We start from the raw sequence: 24,994 nt of genomic DNA, 5'->3' as shown, positions 1-24,994 counted from the left end.
CTGGGGACTGCCCCGTCATGAGAAGCATACGCTGGTAAATGTGTGTGCAGTCTGCTGCTTCATCTCCAGCAGCACCTTCTGCAGTACCATAGGCTGCTACAGCACTGGCAGGACACTTCAGGAGAACATATACCTGCCAGCAAGTGCTGCCACCCAAGCAGTCTGGGCAGTGCAGGAGGCAGTTTCAAAGCAAGTGCCAGAGCTCCCTAAAAGCCCTCCCAGCCCCCTCAGCTCACAGGCCAGCACACACTCAGGACATCTCCAGGGGGCAGCCAGGTACACTTATGAGATAACAGGGAGCTCCAGATGCAAGTGTGCATTTAGGCACACTCTGTGCTCCTAGGCAGGCATTCTTCACACAGATGCTCACTTGCTGCAGAGGTAGTTTTGCCAGAGGAAGATCCCTGCCATGATAGTGGGCTGAAGCCAGACAGAGCTCTTCCACAGCTCAGGAACAACTCTGCTCTCAAAGTGTGCACTGCATGAAGGGCCAAGTTCTAACACTGTGCACCCTCACGTGCTTGAAACACCTCAACTTTACCCCAACAACTGAGGTGCAACACGCACAGAGTTAGTGGCTTGAGAGAAGGCTCAAGCCTCTCCAGCCAAAAACACAACAGGAGAGTCCCTCACCTCTGAGCACAGGGGGGTGAGCAGCTGCTGCTCCTGTACCCTGTGCAGGGCACTCTACCAATTGCAGCAGCACCAGGCCTAACTCAGGTGCTGGGCATGGGGGCACAGCATTAAGTCCTGTCCTTCACCATTCCTTGAACACTTTATTCCTTGATTACTTTATGCACACAGAGCACTTTACTAACCTGTATCTCCGTGGGTGTTTGTGTGTATTTACTCACAGGTATACCCACACCTATACAGACAGCACTGCCCATACATGCTTACACACACGTGGCTTCCTGCCCTTCCCGGTCCAGTGTAATTCCCATCCTGACCTTGGAATATCTCCTACCACAGCGACCTCCACCACAGCCCCTGCTCACCTACGGGCCACAGCGTTTGTGCAGCCAGAAGGAGAACAACATGTTGAACACATGCACACCTCCAGAAGTCAATGGGAGGCAGCCATGCTGGAAATCTGGATCCTTCCCTCATCCTTTTAGAGACTTAGCTGCTAGCAAACAGAGCTTCACAAGATGTGCCCCAAACAGCAAGAGGAGGTGGTGGCCACCTGCCAGAAGGAAAAGACTCAGGAAGTCCACATCTCATTTTCACACACTCAGTGTTAAGGTGACATTTGTCTCCTACTGGACAAATGCAGAAGTGGATTAAAGTTTTGATTGTACAAAAAAGAACAAACACCCAAACATTGAGAAGTACAGCAAAATACACAGCTTCATCTTAAATAGTGTTCCAAGTCAAATACATATGAGAGGCACAGAAAAGTCAATGAAAAGTTTTTTTGGGGCCTTTTTCTCTATTCTCTCTTCTAAATAATACATCAGACTTCTTATTTCATTAATATGGCTCTTGAAAGTCCTTTCACCTCAACCACTGGATTTCAACTTATTGGTCAGGAAAAATTGACAGAATATCCATTGCAGCAGGGCAGAGTGACAAGGAAGAAAGCTTACAATAACCTGGGAAGGCATTTTCAGTAGTTGATTCAAAAGAGGAAAGTTCAATTAAAAAAAAGAAAGAGGGCAGAGCAGTATGGGGACAACATTAAGGCACCATCAGATAGCTCTGCAGTACACAAAAACTAAGGAATTGTGTTAGTTCAGAACTAGCAACCAGGATGCCATATGCTATATCCTCCTAAAATATGAGAAGCAGTTATAAGGACTATTCACCGAGTTAAAGGAGATGACAGATACCCGGGTACAAAGGTTAAACTGAATGCAGTCCACACATCTGAACCAAACTCCCAATTCCTGCAGCTAGCAATAATAATGCAAAATACTAATGCAAAAGAATTGCAGTGTAGCAATGGCAACACCAAGTAACAGACTGATACGTAGCTACACAGCTCAGAGTAGCTTCTGAAGCTTCTCTAAAATTCTTTCCCTGGCCAGCTGCTTTTGTGGTCAGGTCATTAAATAGTTGTGACATGCAGCCATCGCTCACGGCCTCCAGATGGGAGGACACTTCCCTGGAAACACTGCCGAAGGAGTCTCCGGCAGCAACGCAAGGCACAGCGTTCAAACCATCCCGCTCACGCATCTCAACAAATTTCATTTTTAGATATGCTTAAAACAGATTACCAGCCCGCAGTTGCACAACGGTCTCCGTGATGCAGATTATTGCTCGGGCTAACAACAACAAAAAAGAAAGTAAGAATAGTTTCCCTGCTGAGAAGGACGAACTTCCTAAGGGCCGTACTTTCAAGAGACTGCAAACTCCGCGCTGTGGAACACAAGTCTCCTCTGAACGCACAGGCAGCAGCCACTACCCCGCTGTAATCGGGACACCGTCGGTCTCAAGAGATCCACGGAGAAGCAGCCTCCCGCTGACAGGCAGAGCCCGGCCCTCCACACCGCCTCTCCCCTCAGCACGGGAGGGCTTGCGCCCGCAGGGGATCCGCGGTTTCCTTACCACCACCTCAACCTGCAGGCTTTCACACACCAACCGAAATCGCTTCCCCTGTCTGCTGCTGCTGCTGCTGCTGCTGCTGCTGCTGCCGCTGCTGCTGCTGCTGCTGCCGCTACTGCTGCTGCTGCTGCCGCTACTGCTGCTGCTTCTGCTGCCACTGCCGCTGCTGCCACTGCCGCTCCCGCTGCCGCCGCTCCGCTCCGGGCCGGTCCGGGCCGTGCCGGTCCGATCGCTGCCTCCTCCCTGTCAGGGGCTGGGGCGGCAACAGCCCCCGCCCCCCGCGCGCAGAACCCTGCGGCCGCGCGCCCGCCCCGCGCGCTCCACCCACCCCCGCCCGCGCGCCGCCAGCCGCCCCCCCCCCGCCGAAGCCCCTGCTCCCCTCGCGCATGCGCCCCGCGGCCCTCCCGCACCCTCCCGCCCCTCCCGCACCCTCCCGCCCCTCCCGCACATGCGTCCTGCGGGGGGTTCCGGCGCTGAGGCGGCGGGCGCCATCTTGGGCCCGGTGAGGGGTCAGCTCTGGCTGAGGGCTCCCAGCGCTCTTCCGCCCGTGCCCGATTTGAGTCGATTGCGCCCTCTTGCCGTGGCGTTGGTCCTGCTGCTGGGCGGCAGCTAAAATCGTCTTGTGGGAGGGACTGAGAAAGGACAGTTAAGTGCGTCTCTTCAACAGAGAACGCAGGTTTTAAATTAATCAACTTAATTGGTTCAGTTTCCGAGTATTGAAAGCTTCACCGAATGGAATTCTGTAGTTGGAGCTATTGACGTGTGCACGAAACCGTCCCCGGGTGCACTGCACATTGATGAGGGACTGACTGGTGGCTACTAGGGCATCACCTGGGCCTTGCCTGCACTGCCCTGGGCCTGTGACCCCTCTCGATGTGGCTGCTCCTGCTCAGTGGATACCCAGCCACACGGCTGAGCTCTGTATGTCACCTGTCTGCACCTCAAGCAGTACCACATGCATGAAACCTTTAGATGCCATAGGTTTGGCTTTGGTTGTGTCCCCCATCGTTCCAAACACACAGCTGAACTCCAGTGTATAAACATGCTTTCTCACTAGCCTCCCATGCAGAGAGGCAGGAAATGGTCACCAGTTGTATGCCACCAGGCCTCTTGAAGTCTGATCCATTGCATCCATTAATACAAAGTTTAGTCATTTGAGGCTTCTCCATTTGACAAGGATTTTCTGCTTCGTAGGGTGATATAGCAGTCACAGTATAAATACACATTATATTTTGCAGACTGTTGCATTTCCAGTATAAATACAGTTGTAGATCTCATTACTGGTCTCTAGAATACGCTTGTTGTCACAACACTGGCTGTCCCTGCCTGCCGGGGAGGGATACGTAGGTTGCTGCCAGCTGAAGCCTGGATCTTTCCCTTCAGAGGTCCTTTGTTTTTGACATTTTGCTACTTACTGTTGGAATGAGCCACATATTTACTCCCTATGATGGTCTGCTTCAGTTTGTTGTAATGGAATTTGTAATGTGAAGTCTGTGTCCCTTCTCTTGCCACTTCATGCCTTTACTGTATCATGGAATCACAGGATGTTAGGGGTTGGAAGGCACCTCTGGAGACCATCCAGTCCAACCCCCATGCCAGGGCAGATTCAGCTAGAGCAGGTTCCATAGAAAGGTGTCCAGGCAGATCTTGAACATCTCCAGAAACAGAGATCCCAGCACCTCTCTGGGCAGCCTGCCCAATGCTCTGCCACCATCAGAGTTCTGCCTCATGTTTGGGGAGAACTTCCCATGTACAAGAAGCCCATTACTTCTTGTCCTGCCACTGGGCACCACTGAAAAGAAAGACTGTCCCCAGCCTCCAGACATCCATCCTTTAATTATTTATAATCATAAGTATTCAACAGATCTAATGCAGACACAGTCTGTGTTGTTTTAACGATACCCCTAGAACTAGCCAGGGGTATACTGATGTGCTTAAGGTCTGCATTTCTTGAAGTCAGGTTTATTTACACTTCATTGATTCAGCCCTGATGAAGCAAAAGAATCCTCTGGTTCCCTCTGGTATTGAAATGAGTTTTGCTTCTTTTGCAACAGTTGCGATCAGTCACTTCATTATTGTCCCCTAGCCTCAGGGACACAGAGCCTCTCCTGAACTCCTCAGAGTGTGCCTCCTCTGTGTCAGTGTGGTCACAGAGGCTTCCATGGAGGGGAGCAAAGGTGCCCTTGAACTGGTCACAGCCCCATGGCTGCAGAGGGAACTGAGACATATCCTCTTTGGACCCCACCAGATACTAGCAGTTCTCCTGAGTTCACTGTCCTGATGAACATGAGGAGATACAACCTGGAGAGCTGGACCACTAGGTAGACCAAAGAGGCTTTTGCTGGCCACTCTCACAAGAGAGAAAGTTGTGAGAGGGGCCAGCAGGTCTCAGTGTGGCAGAAGGACTACAGCAAGAGCACCTGAAGGAACAAAGACAGAAATTACTCATCTGGAAATGGTGCCCAAGGCAAGGCCAGAATGTAGGACTGAGAGAACACATTGCTAGGTATTGGATGCTCTGGGCGTGGGGTCAGGGACAGAAGACAGAGAGGTCCATGTGCAGGAAAGAGTGAAGGTGCACCCATTGCCTTCTTTCCTCAGGCAGCGAGAGGCCTATGTCTTGTACCTCAGAAACATCTTTCTCATGTGCTCCTCAAAAAACAGGCATGTGGATAGGAATTGGACTGAACTATGTGTCTGCAGGGTGCAGCTCAACTCTGGCCTTATTTGCCCGGTCAGGGCTCTATCTCCCTCTATTTAATGCAACTTAATCCTAAAGTTTAAAAAAAAAAAAAAAAATCAACTTAGGGAAAGATGGGAAATGTTTCCTAAATGTGAAAGAACTGTTTTTCTTCTGGACATGTCTTCTGGACACGGTTATGGTAGTGAGTCCTGGGGGCACAGAGCAGAAGCTTAACAATTTTACCACCTCTTCCCAGTACTTTGCCATAAGATGAGCATCAGATGGAGAGCAACCCAGACTGCTGCAGATGCTCATAGTATGCGAAAATGAACAGCTGAGAGGCAGTTTTGGAAGCTGCTTCTGGACATTTCCCAGCTTTTGGTGTGTGAGCCACAGAGCTGGGAAGAGTTGATCTGGTAAGCTGGGATAATGTGGATTGAGCAGGGGCAGCTTCCTGAGCTGTCTTTCTCTAATGATTTCTGGGAATACATCTGTCTGTGAAAGTCCTAGGGTTATACATCATGGTCTAACACAAGGAGCAGATGCAGACACCGACCTGCCTAATATGTTTTGGTTACAGTCAGTGTGTTCCTTAGCCCTGTGCAGGCAGATGAGAGCAGTGGGACCCTGGGAGAGATCTCACTGTGTTGGGTAACATTGAGCCCTTACACACAGGTCATTCTGTATTTGCCCACAACTTTAAGAGGCTTGTACATTCGGAATAAACACACCAGAAAATCAATGAATGCATGAAGGTTAAGGCAGTGTTTGGTTTGTGAAGGCTGCTGCTGGTGCTCTGCCAGCCTGAGCAGGTGAATGGGCAGGTTCACCTAGGGTGCAGCCTCCTGCAGGCTTCCATTTCCAGGGCTGTGAGACAAAAACTCAGACCAAACAAGTTTCACAACCGTGACCTTATGTACCTTGGCAATCAGATGTATAGCCAGTACAAGGTCTGATAGGAAGTTTCTGCTGTTGGAAATGCACTCAACATAACTGTGGGAACAACTTCTTCTTCCAGCCTCTTAAGACCATTGTGACTGTGGTTCATTTGGGTGTACTAAAACTAAATAAAACAAACACCTGCAGCAGAGCCAGTATCCAAAGCTGCTGTCAGTGACAGTGCACTGTTAGTTGCCTCATTCCCCTCAATTCTGCACCATTTGTGAGATCCCTTGACTCTCTCAGCATGAGATGATGCAGGCAGGCACAAGAGGAGAAAACTTTGCATGCTTTTTACCATCAAAGCTTTAAAACTTAGTTGAGACTTATACATCTGCCCAACGTATGACATCCCCACAATGTGTAGGTCTAAGAGATAAGGACTTCCTGGGTCTTCCTTCTTGCAAGTGACCACCACCTCCTCTCACTCTTTGAAGCTCTTTTTGCTAGCTGCCAAGTCTCTAAAAGGATACAAGAAGAATCGAGATTCCCAGTGTGGCTGCCACCCATTGCCTTCTGAAAGCATGCATGTGTTCAACATGTGCTTTGCCTCCTGGGTGCAGGAGTGCTGTGGTCCTAAAAAAACGAAACTGAGGGGAGAGGAACTGCTTCTGCAGGGAGCAGCACAACAAACTTAATGTGGCATCTTGCCTAGAAGAAGTGCTGTGTTTGCAAGCAGCTGCCTGGTGCTGCTGAAATTTGGAGAGAACCCTGTGCAGGTTCAGGAGAGGCTGCTGCTCACCTTTGGAGGTGAGGGACTCTCCTGTTGTCTCCTGAGCTGGAGAGGCCTGAGCAAAGCAAAGTCACCTCTGTTGAAACACCAGCTGCTGGCTTCTGTTGCTCTGCTGCTGCACTGCCCAGCCTTCCCGGGAAGGAGCCCTTCCTGGCAGGTTACTGCCACCTTTTTGTGAGAGGGAGCTGCCATCTTGTTCTGTGTTGCAGCCCCTGCTTCCTCTGTGCCACGAAGTGTTCAGAGAGAAGAATATATACACTTATATTCAAGGCATAAAATATGTACCTAGTTAAAAATATATGTAGGGATGAGTGAATAAATATAATTTTTTACACATAGATATAACAATTAAATATATATTTCTATAGATAAATACACTAAATATTTATAACTGTAAAATCATAGGTATAAAGTAGATAAACCACTCTTTATAAAAAGTTAATAATTAAATGTAATTAAACTGAAGTAAAAAACAAGTTTGGACCTTCCAATCTGCATGGCAGCAGAAGAAGTATTAACCTCTCAGGTGGGCACCGAAGAGGTGGCATGGAGAAGGTGGGTTGTGCCCAAGAGCTATGAACCTCTCTGAAATGACCACCAAAGAGGTCTTGGCATAAAGCCTACCGTGTGCTAGGAAGAGACCCGTGCTCTGAGTCAGCCTGAGAAGGCCCCATGCCTGGGCAGAGCCCAAAGGGATGGTCATGCATTATCTCTCACTGTGGAAGGCTTTGGGCATTGCATAGCCCCACCAGACACTGGCAACTCAGTCTAGAAAAGAGGAAGGCAATAACAAAATTCTAGTGCCAGGGGAACATTTGCCTTGGACGTGGCTTTTCCAAGAGTGTAAAGAGGATTCAGTTTTACCTTTCCCTGCTGGAGCACAGAAGTTTAGAGCCCTTGGGTGCAAGCCATGATGCTGTAGCAGAGAGAGCCATGCCTGTGGCTGAGAATCTCCTTCTTAACTGTCTTTGGAAAAGTATGGACTGCGTAGAAAGAGTTACCTGCTGTGCTTGAAGTCCCTTTAGGCTGGGTGGAGGAGAGCAGTACTCACAGCTACATCTGCAAACTCTCTAGGAAAGCCCAAAGGAAATTTGCGTCAGCCCAAGACTTTGAGCATGCCAGAAGAAGGCAGCAAGAGGCCTGTTCCTCACACGCCACGAGGCAGAGGAGTGGCGTGTGGCATGGTAAAACCCACTCTGGAGAGTGCCCGGTCTGCCTTGCCTCCAGCTGCTGGGAGTGGACCATCTAAAGAAGTTCCCATGCAGAGGCACGTCACCGTGGTGAACAGGTGTAGAGAGACAAGATAAACCAGGTGCCTCGAATTGCCAGTGAGTGGGTGTGAGTCCACCTGTGCCTGATTAGGACAGGCCCCTATTGGGCATGAGCAAGACCAGGGGGCCAATAAAGGTGGGACACACACCCACAGAAGGGACCTCAGCTCACTCTGGTGCGAGGCATGGAGAGGCCAGCAGCTCGTCGAGCCTCTGGAGCAAGAAAGGCTCTTCCCGCTACACTTCTACCCTGGAAGCGCTGTCTGGTGGCTGGAGTCCTGGAAGAGACCAGCAGCTCGTCGAGCTTCAGGAGCAAGAATGGTTCCTCCCGCTACAAACAGGTCAGCGTGGGGTGTGTGTGTGTGTGTACATGGGGTGAAATGAGTGTAATGGACCATGGATGGTGGCGTGCCAGCAGGGCGTTTTGGGATGTGGGAATCCAGGCTCCTGCTTTGCAGAAGGTGAAGTTTAAGATGTGGGTCAGTGGCCAGGAGGGAGGCAGGTGACGCTTTGGCTCTTTGGATGCTGATGCAGGTAGCCCCTGCTCTTGGCCCACCTCCATGTCTCCTGGGCAGAAATGTGGCCAAAGGTGCCCCAGGCAGGGAGTGCATGGATGTCACTGTTTGCCAGGCCCGGCAGGAGCAGTCGTGGCCATGGGGACAGAAAGCAGGAGGTTTGTGTGCAGGTGTGCAGGGGATGCTGCATCCAGGGTCACGGCTGTCTGCAGGGGCTGCTCTTTACCTCGTGCCTGATTCTGCGTTGCAGCATGAGTATTTGTGGCCCTTCTGAGGGTGCTGGGGCCCCGCAACTGCCCGGGCGTGTTTGGGTGAAGTGAGAGGAGCTGCAGTTTTGCTGGGTTAGCAGTCCATGATGGTTTTCATCCCCCCTGAGCCTCTCTAATCCCGGTGCCTTGCCCAACTGCTGCCCCATCATTTCTCTTTCTGTGTTGTTTTTGGGCGCCCTGGGCCATCAGCTGATGGTGTGGAGAAAGCCTTTGCTGTTCCCTCATTGTGGCTACACTAAGCCTGCTGGAGCTGTGATTGTGGTGGTAATCCCCTGCGGGTCACCAGGAGGGGTTAGAAGTCAGCCCTGCAGTGAATGGCAATGGCAGCGAGGTGCCGCTTCCACGGCAGAGAGCGGAGTGACAGCTTAATCCTGCCATGGTGCCAGATCTTTCTGGAAGGGCCAGAGCGAGCAGGCGAGTCCTGTCACAGTCACCTGCATGGGTCCTGTGTGCATCAGGTGTTGGGGTGCCAGAGAGGAGGGGAGGGCAGGGGAAGGTAGGGGAGGGTGCACCCAGTGCAGGTGTGGGAGCAGCAGCCACTGCAGCTTTTGTGCCCGGGAGTGGTGTTTGGGTGAGGGCTGATGGCACTGCCTCGTCAGCCCTTGCTGCTCTGCCAAGTGTCCTTCGCCATGTCAGTGCTCTTTGGGAAGTTCCCCAGAGTAGTGGTGCTGGTGGAGCAGGCAGGTGCCCTGGGGAAGGGGAGGCATGCTTGGGGCTGCCCAGGTGGCTCTGCTGGGGCTTTGCTGTGGTGCAGGGCTCCTCTCAAGGGCTGCAGACACTCTGTGTGTCCATGGGCTGTCGGGCTGTGGCTGTAGCAGCAGCTGTTTGGATGGAGCCAGGCAGAAGTTTGGAGGAGTTAGGAGGCAGGTGGTGGTTGTGGCAGGAGCTAGAGGCTGTGAAGCTGAGGCAGGAGCAGCAGGGAAGGCAGAGGAGGTGACATTGCCTGTGTGAGGAGCTGAAGGTTTGGAGGCAGAGACCAAGGAAGAGAGATGTGATGGTGCAGCAGGTGAGGGGAGTGAGGCCACGGCCCCAGCAGGAGCGGGGAGTCTCAAGCTGGGCCCCTCTGTCAGCTCCACAGCTCATATGGCCATGAACGTGGGCTGAGCCAACCCCTCCTGTGCTGTGGAGCGAGATGCCTGGAGCTGCATTGGAGAAATGTCAGCAGCTCTATGCTCTGTTTTATTGAGGCGACTGCTGCATTTGAGGACAGAAAGGCAAATATGTCTAGCTGTGTAAGCAGAGGTTTGTCCTGCAGGTCCTTCCACTTCAGGTTTCCCTGAAGCATTGTGGGACCAAGTCCTGCAGCTCCTCCTGGCCGTGATGTCTGACGTTCTGGGGAGCTGACCACCTTGTTGTCCAATGATACCCTGCAAGATCTGACAGTCCTCAGCAGGGGTAGGACGAAGCAGTGGTGAGGACACTGCTGTGGGAAAAGGATAAGCTTTATGTCTTTATCAAGGTGCAGCCTGGGCACCTACTTTCATCTTGGATTGGCATCAGAAGCTGTACAGTCCATGTTTTTGACACTGCAGCATGTCATGGCACTACTGTGTCACAGGTGGTGAGTGTCTGGGTTCAACAACGTGCAGGGCATCATCTCGTGGCAGGGATGGAGACAGGCACTATGAAGACAGCATGAGAGTGCATCAAAATTCTGGAGACACTGGGAGAGCAGCCTTAGAAACCTGTGCCCTCAGATTCCCACATTACAATCTTTTTTTTTCTTCCCCAAATTGGTGATTTTTAGAGGAGGATGACTTGAGAAAAAACAGAATAAACCTTTTTTGTCCATGGACATAATAGCTGTAGCATAAGCATCTTTGCATAACTACAGTATGCAATTTCTCTTGCAGTAATTTTTAACCTGCAGCAGTGGCACATCCAGCAGTTGGGCAGGGTTTCCCAAAAGTCTTTCCTAATCCAGGAAAGGATTAGGAAGGTTTTGCTATCCTCAGTTAAACAGCAAGAGGGCAGCAGCCTCCAGTTTAACAGAGAGCACTGTTAATTACACACCGGGATCATAAAACTGTACCTAGCAGCAAATGGCCTTGAATTGCCAGAACTAATGGCCTTGCTTCAGTAGCATGGTGCCTCAAGGACACTGCTTCATTTTGTGCCAGCCTCCCTCTGTATCCAGTTTTGTTCAGACAGGAGATGTTAGGGAACAGCTGTGGTAATTGCAGTTTCTGAGACTGAGAGTCACAGACTTGCTCCCAGCTCTGCTACGTGTTTTGTTGAGGAGGATGCTGCAGCAGAGGATAGGACACGCTGTCATCCTGCTGTGACAGAGATGTGGGAGCATCTTAGATTAAAAGCTGTGTAGTGGCCATGTGAACAGACTAATTTCTTTCAACTTGGCAAGTCTGAAGCAGGACTGGCAAGATTCATGGCTGGCGTCCTTGCTGCTAGGGATGTTTTTTGCCTCCAGAGCTGCTGCAGTTGCTTGTGCTTTGGGAATTGCAGGAGGTATAGCTGTTTTGAGCTGGTCCTGACCCCAAACCAATGTGCAGAGGTGCGAGCAACATCTCCTGAAATCCCGGGCTCACAGCAGCCCCAAAGACAGCCAGCACAGCCTCAGGGACACTGTGAGAGGGGCCAAGTATCCACAGCACAGGTTGATTGAGAGACATTGTGAAGGTGACAGAGCAGTCTCCAACCTGTTTCCCAGTCTGTCCCTGTGCAGTTTCTCTGGGTCTGTTTTCTGACAACCACCCTTCCCCTTTATTACCACAAGGGCCATGTTAAGTCAGCAGGCTTCTAGTCAGAGCACTTCTCTAACCAGGCTCTGTACCCAATTCTTGCAGGCAGTTCTGTCTCCTCTTTTAACACTTGTCTGTAACCCTGTAGCCATTTTGGTGTTGTTAATTTTTATTCTCACCAGATTTTTCGGTGTTATTTTTATTCTCACTGTGGTCTAGCACACTTTTAAACAGAACTCCTTGCTTATGAGGTATGACAGCTAAGTTCTAGGAAGACCAAGACTACAGTGCCAGCTACAAGAGAAGCTTGGGAAAAAAGAGAGAGAGACTAATGCAGCAGTGGACTTTGAGCCCAGTTAGCTGGTGAGAGGCAGAGGGCTGACTCGTTTGTATTATTCATTTCAATGCTGCATGCCTGTGTATGTGATTGCCTGAAAAGGGTGTTGCTCTATGTCTGTGTTGATCTGTTTGCACCAGGCTGGTCCTGGGGATGAGGAAACGCAGCTGCCACCGCCATGCAAGCCACCACTTGGTCATTCAGCCCTGGTGAGAGGATCCCCCATATGCTACAGTTGCCTGATCCCCCATATGCCAGTTGCCCGGCACAAGAAAACGTCTATTTTAGGGAGCCAGTGTCATCTGATCATCAATTCGATATCCAAAATGGCTCCAGCTGCCCTTCAATTTAATCCCTTGTGACTTCATTATTTGTCTGTACATTTTTTTGCCTAGCTATACTTCAAAGTATAACAGGTCTACAGTTATATAACAAAGTCTAACTGGTGACTAAATCCACCTGGAAGTCAAACTGGTATTTACCATGACCAAGCCATCTTTCCCATTCTGATACACAGGTTCCCCTTGATGTGTGTGGCATGGCCAGATTGCAAGGCACCACCCTACATGGGCAGACAGTAGAGTACTATAGATTAGTAGTATATTAGTTCTGAATTGACATTTTCTATGTATAGCTTTTAAATGTAGTGGCAGCTGCTTCAGAGCCTGTTGATTTGCAGCCCAGCAAGGAGCAGTAACATGTGCCCTGAGATGCTAAGGCACAACTGACCAGTCCCCTGCTGTGCAATCATTTAACAGAATGGGAGAAACAATTGCTCTATGCCAGAGGAAAAGTTACTGCAGCAGGGACATTCCAAATGGAGGTGTCAAGCTGATGGACCCCACTGGCCATGAGGTAGAGGAACAGGCCAAGAGCTGAGGAATCTTGACATCCAGAGGGGGGATCTGTTGACTCACAGTGGGGCAGAGTTTCCAGCTAGGCTCTGCTTCCTCCACAGCCCTTCCTCTTGCCACAACTGCATCTCTCCAAGCCAAGGTCCATAGGGTCTGACCTATGGGGAGTGACAGCTCTACCACAGCTCACCCAAGCCAAGCACAATGCATGGGCCTATTCCCCACAGCCTGAAAACACCAGGTCATTTATTTCTAAAGGACTGAAAACAGGGCAAGCAATTATGCAAAATTATCTGAGACAATCTAGGTCATCACTGAAGTAACTTGCAAAACAAAAATGTTTAGTACACTATGGTGCTATCAATGAAAGATTTTACCACTTACAGTAGGGCTACCCAAAAAAAAAGGGTTCTAGAAGTGCCTGAATGCTGTAGAGGTCAAATTTAGTACGTAGGATTTGTCTTAGAAATGGAAGCCTACAAAATAACACTTCTACAACCCAGTTGCTTTCTCAGGGAGCATGACCCAATCTCCAAAAGCAAGGCTACAGAATAAGTAGAAAGTACTGTGTAGCTGAAACGAGTTATGTTTCTCTCTGCAGAAATGCATTTCACTAGTTTTAAAGCATAAGTACTCCATAAACATCCAGGATAGAAGAGATGTTGTATTTTTCACAGAAAGTCTAGTTACAGATCTCTGGATCTTGTAAATAATACTTAGAATACAGAATTTGAAACCAGTGCAAAATGTACAATCAAACTAAACACAAAACACATATTGCAAAATATATACAGAATTGTCTAAGAACATAACCCAAGGACAAACAGTTGTTTAAATAGAAAATCCATCTTTTATAAATTACTTTTTTTTTTTTAATACCAATTAGTACACTAGTTATTTGTAGTCAAGTTACCACAGCATAGTGATTTGCGAGGCAGACATTGAGAAACAAGTTCCATCATTAAAAGCCTGTTTCTGTAACAAATCCACAAGTAAATGTGTGATAATGCATTACTGGTTTGAGGCACACAACGTGGAAACAGTTTTCAATCACTTCAATGCTTATACTTAGGCCTTTTTTTTTTTTTTTTTTTTTTTGAGAATTACTAGGCATATGCACAAAGAATAAGCACTCTACAGTAACTAAACTGTTTAATGGTCAGCTTACCTTAGCTTGTTGGGTCAAAGATGATTTATTACTAATATATTAAAACATTCACAAGAAACAGTTTAAGACATCTTAAGAGTATCTTGATATTAAAATAGCATAAAACTCTTTGAAGTGGATGATTTAAATAACCAGAGGTGAATAACAGTTATTCAAGCAATAATTAAGCCATAGTTGGAGAAGAGTTAAGACATCATGGGTGGTTCATAAGTGGGAGGAACACTGAAATCTATAGTGAACTATATAGATTCTGTGACGCTTTGCATTCAAAGCAGGATGGCTCCCTATCAATAATCAGAACTTGCAGCTTCAAGGTATTAATTGCTACTATCTACACTATTGATAATTAAACTATCTTGCTTTTGGCATATAGAGAAAGCTGGACTTACACAGCTATTGCTATGCTACAAATCCCCAGTATTTTGCTTTAAAATAGCAATAAAGACTTTATAAGCACCTAAAATTACACAATAAATACTCGGTAACTCTTCAAGCACCTCTTGCTACCCAATTTGGCGAGATCAGCAGCACAAAGAAAAGGATGCCACAGTGAGGCAAGCTGTTAACTGTTTGACACAGGCACATGTGCCTTCCTTTAGAGAGCAAAAGAAGTAATGTGTAGCACACCCTGTGCACAGTGAAAGAGGACTGTAAAAGCCAAAGAGTCACCAGACTTGTAACTTCTAACACACCAGAGGGCTTCTGCTCTTCAGCCAGCAGTGATTCGTAGGGGGAAACATTCTGCCTTCCACAGCTGATGTTTTTATCAAGAGCTGCTGCCAGAGGTGTAATACAGGATATGTACAACATAATTGAATCCACATCTTCTGAAATCAAGTAATCTCCTAAATAACACACTTGAGCTATGCACAGTGACATGTTAAATGGCTGTGTTGGTAGGAGAGCTCAGAGAGATAACTACACCAGTAACAGTGCCCTATTAAAAACACTTTGCTTTGGGATATATCTACAGACATTTATTTCAAGATTTCAGACCAACTTTTTCAGCAACACTGTTTGCTTGTAAAACATTCTCATAAATTATCATCACAAAAAATAAATATTTTGGAAAACATGTTCAATGCAACACTTGTATCAGTAGAGATTCTGTCTTAATTAGTCCATGGCAGAAAAGCCATAATCCACATTTCAATCTCTCCAAAGGTACATAACAAGGAATCTAAACCAGAAGGCAGCTATTTCATTAATTGTCATGGGAAGCAGAAACAGTGGTTCCAAAACTGGAAAAGTGCACTGTTTCAACTGACACATATGGGTTTACAATCAATAGTCACTGTACTGTAAACATGGAAGCTGCTTAACTGCCTGCTAAGATGAATAATTTCATTCATTTCACTGCATTCCACATATACAATGGTTACACTGTTTAAAAAAATTACATTAAATAGGAAAAGGATCAAATGCTTTGAGTTGGATCTCTCCTAAAAGCCAAGTGTCAAATCAGTTAATGTTGACATTATAACTAACACTTTATCATTACTTTTAAGCATTATACAATCAGTGTAATAAACCTAAATCTCAGCATAGCGGCCAATTTGTAACTGTTTAAAAATATATATGAACTGTCAGTCAGCTATACTGTGATGAGGGAAAGATACCAACTCTCATTCTAAAGCAGACTTTCAGGGGGAACGTGGATGGGGAAAAGAAAACTGCAGTCAGAAAAATTCCTACACAGGTGTGCTCTTCAAACTTATTTTCATCATTACCTGAAAGTGCATCTTTGTAGAATCATCCCCATATTTTCAAAAAAGTACAAACATTGCAATTTTGCCAACTAGCAAGCCTATCTAACCTGCATTTTCCATTAAGTGCAAAAAGTACATGAAGTGATATATGCACAGATGCATTTATGATTAAGTCCTGAAAATGAGGCAATGCTGTGACCATGAACCCAAAGTAGTTCAGTAGGTTGCTGAGTCTTTGCTGCACAGCTGTTCAGTGGCTGAGGAAGAAGCTGAAGCAGAAATTAATGAACAGTCTCAAGAGTGGTGTTCTAGCACAGGATCTCCACTCCCCTGCTCTCCACACACATTCACCACTGCATTCCTTTGCTTTTGTTACCATTTTCAGTATAAAGGCTGTGCCCAAAGAGCAGGAAGGCAGCTTGCCAGAAGCAGAGAATGCAGAGTACCTATCAATGCTGTAAGGAAGAGGTACAAGATACAGACTGAAAGGGTATCTAACTGCCAGGTCTCTCAAGTACACAGCCCCAAAGCATCCCCAGTTTCAGTGCTGGGGTATGGACTGGTGGCTTTTTAACACTGACTGTTCACACAGGCAGCACATTATAAAATACCTTCACAGCTACATGTTTTGTCTTCAACATAAGTCTTTTTTAAGTGTCACAACAGCTCCTCTTACCTTCTACAGCTGAAAAATGAGGCTTCATTTGATAATGATACATTTACATGCCAACAGACTGCTACAGAATAACGTGCATGCGTAAACGCTTAGTGATTCCAAACAGCTGAATTTCAAAACAAGTATACTAGTTGCTCTTTAAAGAAATGCAATCTGTACCATACTTTTAAGAGGGTGACTGTGAAGATTAAGGAACAATTGTCTAAACCAGTTTAGTTTTGTTCCTTATTTAAGTCTTACAGTGGACTATGCTACAGCTTGTATTTTTTAAAATGGTGTAAGAGTTATTACCATTAATTTTAGACACACAGACTTGATTAAAATCTAGAAAGAGCATGAGAAGATCAAAGAGAAGTACACATGCAACTCTAAACAAGTGCCATCTTGTTGGAAAGCACATTCTGATTAGAAGTATGTGCAGGAAAACCCAGTGGGAGCAGTAGAAAAGCAAGCTCTGCCTCCTTTCCAGAACTGGTGAAAGATCCAGAAGTGAGTGCTAACACAGCAAAAGTTGTACAAGTAGGCACTGTCAAAGGAAATACAATAAGGCCTATTTTAAAGGCTGTGTCCATGTGTGTACACACTAGTATATACACATAAAGTTTTAGGCAAAATAACATTGGTTCATTTAAAAATGAATGCCAGGAAACATCAGCAATTTAAACTGTACAAATCAAGTATACAAGCCATGGGAAAAAAGCAGCCAATTTCCTGAAGTAGCACCTGTATCTCAGGGTCAAGCTTTTGAATTCTGATTCTCTTACTCAAGGGAGAAGTAATTTGTTTCCAGATTTTAACATGGTGAGCACCTTTTCATCTGCAACAGTGGGGTATTTAAAATGAATCGTGATTTTTGGGTCCCTCTCTCCCCAGTACTGGCACAGCCTAGTAGTAGCAGAAGATGCAAACAAGTAAAAGATGAGGGATGTGTATCAAGGCAGGAGAGATGCTGGCTGTGCTAAATGGGCCTGCATGGTGTACAGGCAATGTAGAAAGGCAGAGAAGTGGAGAGAGGATGGGAGTGTGCCCAGGACAGCTGTAAGCCCATACCTCCTCCCGTTATGGTTCCTGGACCTGTGTCTCTGATGTTGATTTAACACCTGTCTTGGCAGAACCCTGCCTTTTCCCCAACACTTCTGTTACTGCATTATTTAAAGCACAGACAATCTTACTGAAAGACTCAGTGCTGAGAATCACTTATCTGCCCACTATCTTGTAAATCATGCTGCATTGTTTGTTCAATGTAAAGGATAAATCAAAGTCTTGCATTAACTGCAAAGCCTTATATCCTCTCTTGTAAGGAAGGAAGCCTTACATCCTATGAAAGAAAACATTAGGTCTTCTTAGATAATAAATGTGATGAAAATGTCAAAAAAAATATTCTTGATATACTGGCCTTTACCGTACCTGAAACTGGACAGCTTAATAGAGGGGCTAAATAGTCAGTTTCTCCTTTGAAAGGCTATGCAGAAGCTTTCCCACTTTAACTGTGCACATACCTGTTTTTTCTCTGAAGCATTTTGTGATGCATAGAGACCTTAAATGCCAAGTGTGGTTTTCTTAAGATACATTCTTGTTTCCTTGTGGCACTCATCTGCTCAAACAATATACGGAGAACAGTTTTTGGAATCGAAAGGAAGGGAAAAAAAGAAAACTCAAAACCTTCCTGTCCTCCACCAGGACCCACTCTGGCTGTTGCATGGAGCACACACACACACTTGCATTGCCTTGCTACCACAGCACTACCCAAGACAAGCTTCTACTCTATTCCAGGGGTGGAAAATCCCCAGGGAAGCATATGCCAACAGCAAGGGGCCCTCTGGTTAAAATACTGTGGCCTGAGAGCTATGTGTTATTTCGGATAACAAATACTGAGCAACAGAGAGAGACAGCGAGACCCTCTCTGAGCCAAGAACATGAAACACTGTCAGTTGTGTGCTACAGGATGATACAGAGGAAAAACAGTAAGAGGGGTTTATTTAATTGGGCTGTAGAAGATGATCAGTACCAGAAAACTTAAAGCATATGGATATTTTCTCTAACCAAAAGTCAAGTTTTCCTCTTCACTACTGAGTCAGCAACTGGAAAGATCACGCATTCTTTCTGCTGCCCTGAGGACACAAAGCAGTTTCTCTGGCTTTCTGGACAATTATAAGCAGCAACCTATTTCAGATTTCCTCTCTAATTTGTGAGCTTCAGCCTGAGAGGGCACACACCCTGAAATACAGCACTTCACTCTTCCTACTTGTAATGCTGGTACCAGAATGCCAGAAGAGCTCCAGCTGGTCCTTCGTGCCCAGGTTCTCAAGCAGAGACAACCCTGTGTTTAATGATTAGGAGATAAGGATTTTAGCTCTGTACTATCCACGCTACCTCCTTTGTACCTTGAGTCTATCTTGCAGGTTGAATAAAAAGATAAGCTGTAGTTCACATGGTGGTATCTGAAAAAAATGCCTAAAAATAAATTAACAATTTAAACAAGTAATAGCTGGCTTCACTGAAAACAGGACTCAATCCTCTAAATGCATCTCTACCAGAACCCTAAGAAAGCACAAGTAATGATTTAATGGTGCTTAGAGTACAGACTGACAGACAGTACAGACTGACCAATAAGACCCAGCAAGAACTGCCTCAGCACGTAATTAATTCCAATTAACTCTGCTCTTGCAGATTACAAAGTTACAGTGAAGTCCACCCTAAAACCACTGGAGATGCTTTTCTACACACTGGCAAGAGGAATGGTCCCAAAACTGCCACTTAAGTGATGAATTCTTGCCATCCATAGCTGCATTTTTACAACTGTGTAACAGAGAACAATGGCTCTGGCCACTACAGCTTAAGCAACAGATGCATACAAGTGGCAAAACCATACAGGCTGCCCGCACCACAGCTGGTTCAGTTGGTCCCTTGTTTATGATGTTGACCCAAAGTGAAAGGTTCAGTCACTTGGAGAAACACAGTGAGATGAGACCAGCAGAGGTGTGTGTAAAGATGAACACTACTATACCCATGGACAGGAGGTGTTTGCAGTGTACAGCAGGACCAGCATGTCTGCTGGTCAGCATCACTCCCTAGCAGGAAGCTGTGTAAGAAGTAGTGGATCCCCACACCTTCAGCAGATGGGTAAGCACAGAGAAGTGATCCCAGTATCATAGGAGCTGACAGAAGAACAGCTTCTGAAAAGCACACATTCATCCAAGTGAGAAAAGACAGTCACTGGCATCCCTTGGCCCACATGTGATATCAACATGGAATAAGAACTTGAGAAGGCTGGCCAGGTAAGTGAGATTTTGTAACAGCCACTGCACTTCCAGTTATCTGAAGCCTACAGCACATTACATACACACTACGGGCTTCAATACCTCCTCTTAAGGCTCCCTAGTGAAGTGATGCTGTGCTTCAGTTCAGCTCTGACATAGGACTGGGGTAATATATTCAAGTGAACTCTAAATGGTTCTTCTACTGTAATTAGTGATGATTCCTCTAGTCTTTGAGCTTGCTGTTAAATAACAATCCAACTGTGACAAATTAATGAAAATGAATTGGCACAAGTAGAGACAAGAGAAGTCTGGTGTCAAAGATAAGGGTTTCAATGATAGAAAATTCAGTATATGGTAATACTAACTTGGGTATTCTTGTTCCTTTTTCACATTAGAGTAGTAGATGCTGAAATTCAAATGCCTTTTAAAACAGGCTTTGGCTGAATGCTATAGGAGAAACCAAGCTGCTGTTGAAAACTTGCTCTACAGTCCATTTCCCCTTCAGTCATACTGTCCAAATACTGTTGAAGTAAACTCGCTGAAATATTTTGACTTGACTGTTCTAGTAGTTTTTCTCTTCTCAGTGCATGGGGCTCCTTTTATAGAGATCATCCCTGTGTTTTGTATTTTTCTCAGCTGTGCTATTTGGAATGATCCAAAGAGTTCTCAGCAGAGAACTGTGTCTGCCTTTTTTTTTAGGTTGGGAGGCTACTGCGAGCAATAAGTTAAAGGAACACTTTTTCATTTATGGAAAAACGCACCAGACTTTATCTGTGGAATGATTTTAAGAAAAAGATGGGAGGAGGAGAGTAGTCTCTGGGAAAAAATGTCAGCATTTAGGAATCTGTTTGGCCTCAGTTTCTATATACATGAAAGACTAGGAAATGACTTATGGAAAAGCAACCCAAAGTAAACATTTCAGATGAGGCAAGTGGTACATAAGTTATTTGTAAGAATGAGGCACTATCTGTGAAAGCCGAAGTAGAACCCAGTACTATCAAAATGTAATGAAAGGCACACTCATAGCAACACTCTTTACCATCTGTCATCATCATCACCATCTGTCAGTTTTACTGAAACATCTTGGTGTCTACAGCAGGTGCACTGCTTCTCTTCTGATCACAGGTCTCCACTTAGCGTCCTCCATCAGAGACTGACGTGCTATCCACCCTCATATCTCTCAGGCTTCCAGTTTTTTTCTGTTTCTGCTTGGACTTTTTCAACATATGGACCTAAAATGGAAAGTTTTAAAAGAAAATGAGTATTAAAGCATCTGTCGTTGCCTACAAGCAGATCCAAAGCAACTAACTGACAAACACGGAAAACATTGGAACTGCAAAGACATTTAAGTACACAGCTGTCTGAAACACCTATCCTTATAAAGCTATACAGTTAACTGTTTTTTACATAAACATATATATACATGTGTATGTATACAGCTGTGTGTATACATGTATATGTATGCACATACATTCATGTACACATATACACACATTTTTAGAGACAGCACTATTACTTAAAAAACCTGATAGTAAGATAGGCTTGTTCTCTCTCTTTTTTCACCCTTCCTTTCAGGAAAGGAACAAAATTTAAATTTTCCAAAACACCTGAGGCGTTGCCTTTTTCACTCACTTTTTTCCTGTAAGGGCTGTTGTTCTAGTAGCCCTTCTGGCAGGGCCACATATTCTCTGAGACTGCCTATAGCAACAGATTTCTGTGAGTTGAAAAGGGATCCTTAATGTAGCAGATAAATGTGTAGACTGTTGTGCACCAGAATCAACTACTGCAAAATATTTATTTCACAACTATAACGCCAACAGGGAAGTTAAACTCTTAGGCAGATGATATTCTTTTCCTTCTACATATATACTGCGACCTCAAGGCAAACCAAACACCAATTACTCCAAAGTCTCTTTTTCTTAGACCCTCCTCTGTTACTCAGTTTTCTCCTTTGCTGCTCTCTGACAGACCTTCCTCCCCTCCTCCAGCATGGCCAGCACCTCACACACACCAGTACTGCCATGGCCCTCCTAACAGTGATCTGCTTCGGGGCAAGCAACACTGCTTGAACATCTCAGTATGAGGGGGAAAAAAAAATCAGTCACTAGGCTGAAGCTCAGGGTTTATTTCTTTAAACACAAGCCTCATCAGAACCAGTGGAGAGGGCCCTCAAACCATCCTCTGTAGAAACTGCTATGTATTTATCCAACAGTTACCAGCCCATGCCAATTAGCTCCTCTAAGGTCAAGCATGAGAACACCACAGACAGGCAAGATACTGTGATAATATCCACCAAAGAAACAAAGTCAGCTTTGCTAAGACAAACCTACAACCAGTACCTTTGGTCCCGCAGCAGAAATAATAATCTGGCCAGGGGCCTGAATCCAGGGCTCTCCATCAACTTGAACTGGAATTGGCTTGAGGAGGGTTACACGAAAATATGAACCTTGGGCTATGCGGATTCCTGACCGAAAACCGCCTTGGACTTGACCCTGTTAAGAAGTAAAAGCCAGAACATCAATCACCCCAATAAACAAGAAGCACAAATATTAGTAGCACTTAAACTAAGTGGCCAGAATTTTAGTCTCACCTGACATTTTAAGTTTCAATTAAAAGAACTGCTTAGTTAAAAATCCGCATAGGGTGTTTTAACTGACGCATCATTAATTTTTTACATTTGTGCATGAAGAAGAACTCAGATACCCCTGCAGGCTGCCAGAAGAAACAATTCACACAGTGAATTTGTACACTCAGACTGCCCGTGGAGCATGCACTCACAAAGATCTTGTTTGCTTTTACTTCCCTCCGCCATAAGTTAGTAAACAAATTTTCAAAACACCTAACTACATACAAGACATGTGAAACTCAAAAGTCTACAAGCATTTTATCTAACAGGGTGAGAGTTTTGCAAACTCAGCTGCAGCTAGTGGCTGGAAATGGGTTTGTTAACCACTATACTCCAAAGCAACGGGTACACTCCTAGTTGTTTCCAATTTCACAAAAATTCTAAGAATCTCTACCAAACCAGTTTTTCTAATGGAATGTTTTATATCTGTTGTCCTTAAAATATCTGAATTACAGAACTGTAAAGTTGGCCAGCACCAAAGGTCAAGGTGCACATTATGCACCCACCTTTCCATTTTTGGTGGTTGAGTGGATTAGTTGTCTCTAGTTACCTGACCACATACACTTTCCAGCAGCAAATTTCTTATGACAGTGAAAGGAAAATGAAGAGAAGAAAAATAAACCACCATACCACAGGATGGAATTGCTCATAGCAGTCAATTTCAAAACCACAAAATACATGGAAGAATTAGAGTTGCACGAACTGAGTCATAATTTTCTGTGCAGAACTGGCATACCATCTGCTTCATGTATCATTTGGATAAATACCAGCTAAGATGAGATTCTCAGAGAAAGTGACTGGAAGGCCTATGGCAGATTAATATAAAGCCACCTGTCTAAAAAGAATCTCCATCTTGATTGTGATGAGCTATGACAAGATGTTTTTGCAAACACACTATTTAAGTAGATGTTTTTGTAATATTAAAATAAAACCTTGTTTTCATACTACAAAGTAGTTTTGACACTATTTGATACTTGTTATGAGGAAGCTAGTGGATTCCATAATACGTATCACAGAAATCACAGAATTACAGAGTATTAGGGATTGGAAGAGACCTCAAGAGATCATTGAGTCCAACCACCCTACCAGAGCAAGGTCACCTAGTGTAGGCCACAAAAGAATGTGTCCAGGTGGCTTTTGAATGTCTCCAGAGGAGACATTCAGCCTGTCCCAGCGTTCTGTGTGACTCTCACAGTGAAAAAGCTTTTCCTTATACTTAAGTGGAACCTTCTGTGCTCCAGCTCACACCCATTGCCCTTGGTCCTATCACTGGGCATCAATGCGAAGAGCCTGGTTCCATCCTCCTGACACTCTCTCTTCACATATTTGTAAACATTAATGAAGTTGCCCCTCAGTCTCCTCCAAGCTGAAGAGACCCAGCTCCCTCAGCCTTTCCTCATAAAAGAGACGTTCCACTCTTTCAATCATCTTTGTGGCTCTGCACTGGACTCTCTCAAGCAGTTCCCTGTCCTTCTTGAACTGAGGGGCCCAGAACTGGACACAATATTCCAGGTGTGGCCTCACCAGGGCAGAGTAGAGGGGTAGCAGAACCTCTCTTGACCCACTAACCACCCCCTTCTAATGCACCCCAGGATGCCACTGGCCTTCTTGGCCACAAGGACACATTGCTGGCTCATGGTCATCCTTCTGTCCACTAGAAGTCCCAAGTCCCTTTCCTCTGTGCTGCTCTCTAACTCCTCAGCCTTTACGAGTATCTGGGGTTGTTCTTTCCCAGATGACAGACTCTTGTTGTAGTTCATTAAATTTCTCCCTTCCCAGCTCTCCACCCTGCTCAGGTCTCACTGAATGGCAGCACAGCCTTCTGGGGTGTCAGCCACTCCTCCCAGCTTTGTGTCATCAGCAAACTTACTGAGAAGGCACTATCCCATCATCAAGGTCATTGATAAAGATATTGAACAGAATTGGACCCAGCACTGATCCCTGGGGAGCTCCACTAGTCACAGGTCCCCAGCTGACACTGCACCATTGATCACCACTCTTTGGGCTTTATTGTGTAGCCAGTTCTTATCCATCTCACTGTCCATTCTTCTATCTCACACTTCCTGACCTTGCTCAAGAGGATGTTATGGGTGACAGTGTCAAAAGCCTTGCTAAAGCCAAGGCAGACTACATCCACTGATCTCCCTGCATCTGCCCATTCAGTCACAATATCATAGATGGCTATCAGATTAGTCAAGCATGATTTCCTCTTGTCCTGACTATTCCTGATAACCTTCTTTTCCATGTGCTTAGAGATATGCTTAGAGAACAAGCTGCTCCATCATTTTTCCAGGGATGGATGTGAGGCTGACTGGTCTGTAATTTCTTGGATCTTCCTTCTTGCCTTTTTAGAAGACTGGAGTGCCACTGGCTTTCCCCCAGCCCCCAAGCACCTCTCCTGTTTGCCATGATCTCTCAAAAATGATGGAGAGTGGTAGAGCAATAACATCAGCCAGCTCCCCCTACACTCCTGGGTGCATCCCATCAGGGCCCATGGACTTGTGTACATTCAATTTGCATAACTGGTCTCTAACCCTGTGAGAGTGGTGAGCAGTGGTGAGTCTTCCCTCCTCCAGACCTCCTCTCTTATATCCATATCCAGGGTTTGGAGTTCACAAGCGCTGGTCCTAGGAGTAAAGACTGAAGCACCAAAGGTATTCAGCAACTCTGCCTTCTGTGCATCCTCTGTTATCAGGGCTCCCAACCCA

The 24,994-nt window shown here is 45.9% G+C and overlaps 2 protein-coding genes across 2 annotated transcripts in view; both read right to left on the bottom strand.

The window, feature by feature from the left end:
• TDRD7 (tudor domain containing 7) overlaps positions 1 to 2,666 on the bottom strand; it is a 41,527-nt gene extending 38,861 nt beyond the window's left edge. Inside the window, exon 1 of the mRNA XM_030467703.1 lies at positions 2,581 to 2,666. The gene's annotated coding sequence lies outside the window, so the exon portion shown is untranslated. The remainder of the gene's footprint in view (positions 1 to 2,580) is intronic.
• Positions 2,667 to 13,501: 10,835 nt separating this feature from the next.
• The window catches only part of DGKQ (diacylglycerol kinase theta), an 87,503-nt gene continuing 76,010 nt past the window's right edge, over positions 13,502 to 24,994 (bottom strand). The window contains exons 22-23 of the mRNA XM_030467618.1: positions 22,000 to 22,152; positions 13,502 to 20,892 (exon numbers count right to left, since the gene is read on the bottom strand). Of these exons, the coding sequence (XP_030323478.1) occupies positions 20,794 to 20,892; positions 22,000 to 22,152 (252 nt within the window). The 3' untranslated portion in view covers positions 13,502 to 20,793. The remainder of the gene's footprint in view (positions 20,893 to 21,999; positions 22,153 to 24,994) is intronic.

The sequence above is a fragment of the Calypte anna genome, chromosome Z (assembly GCF_003957555.1).
Source record: "Calypte anna isolate BGI_N300 chromosome Z, bCalAnn1_v1.p, whole genome shotgun sequence".
Lineage (NCBI taxonomy): Eukaryota > Metazoa > Chordata > Aves > Apodiformes > Trochilidae > Calypte > Calypte anna.
The sequence above is the reverse complement of the archived record's forward strand: the minus strand, read 5'-3'. Positions and strand labels throughout refer to the sequence as shown.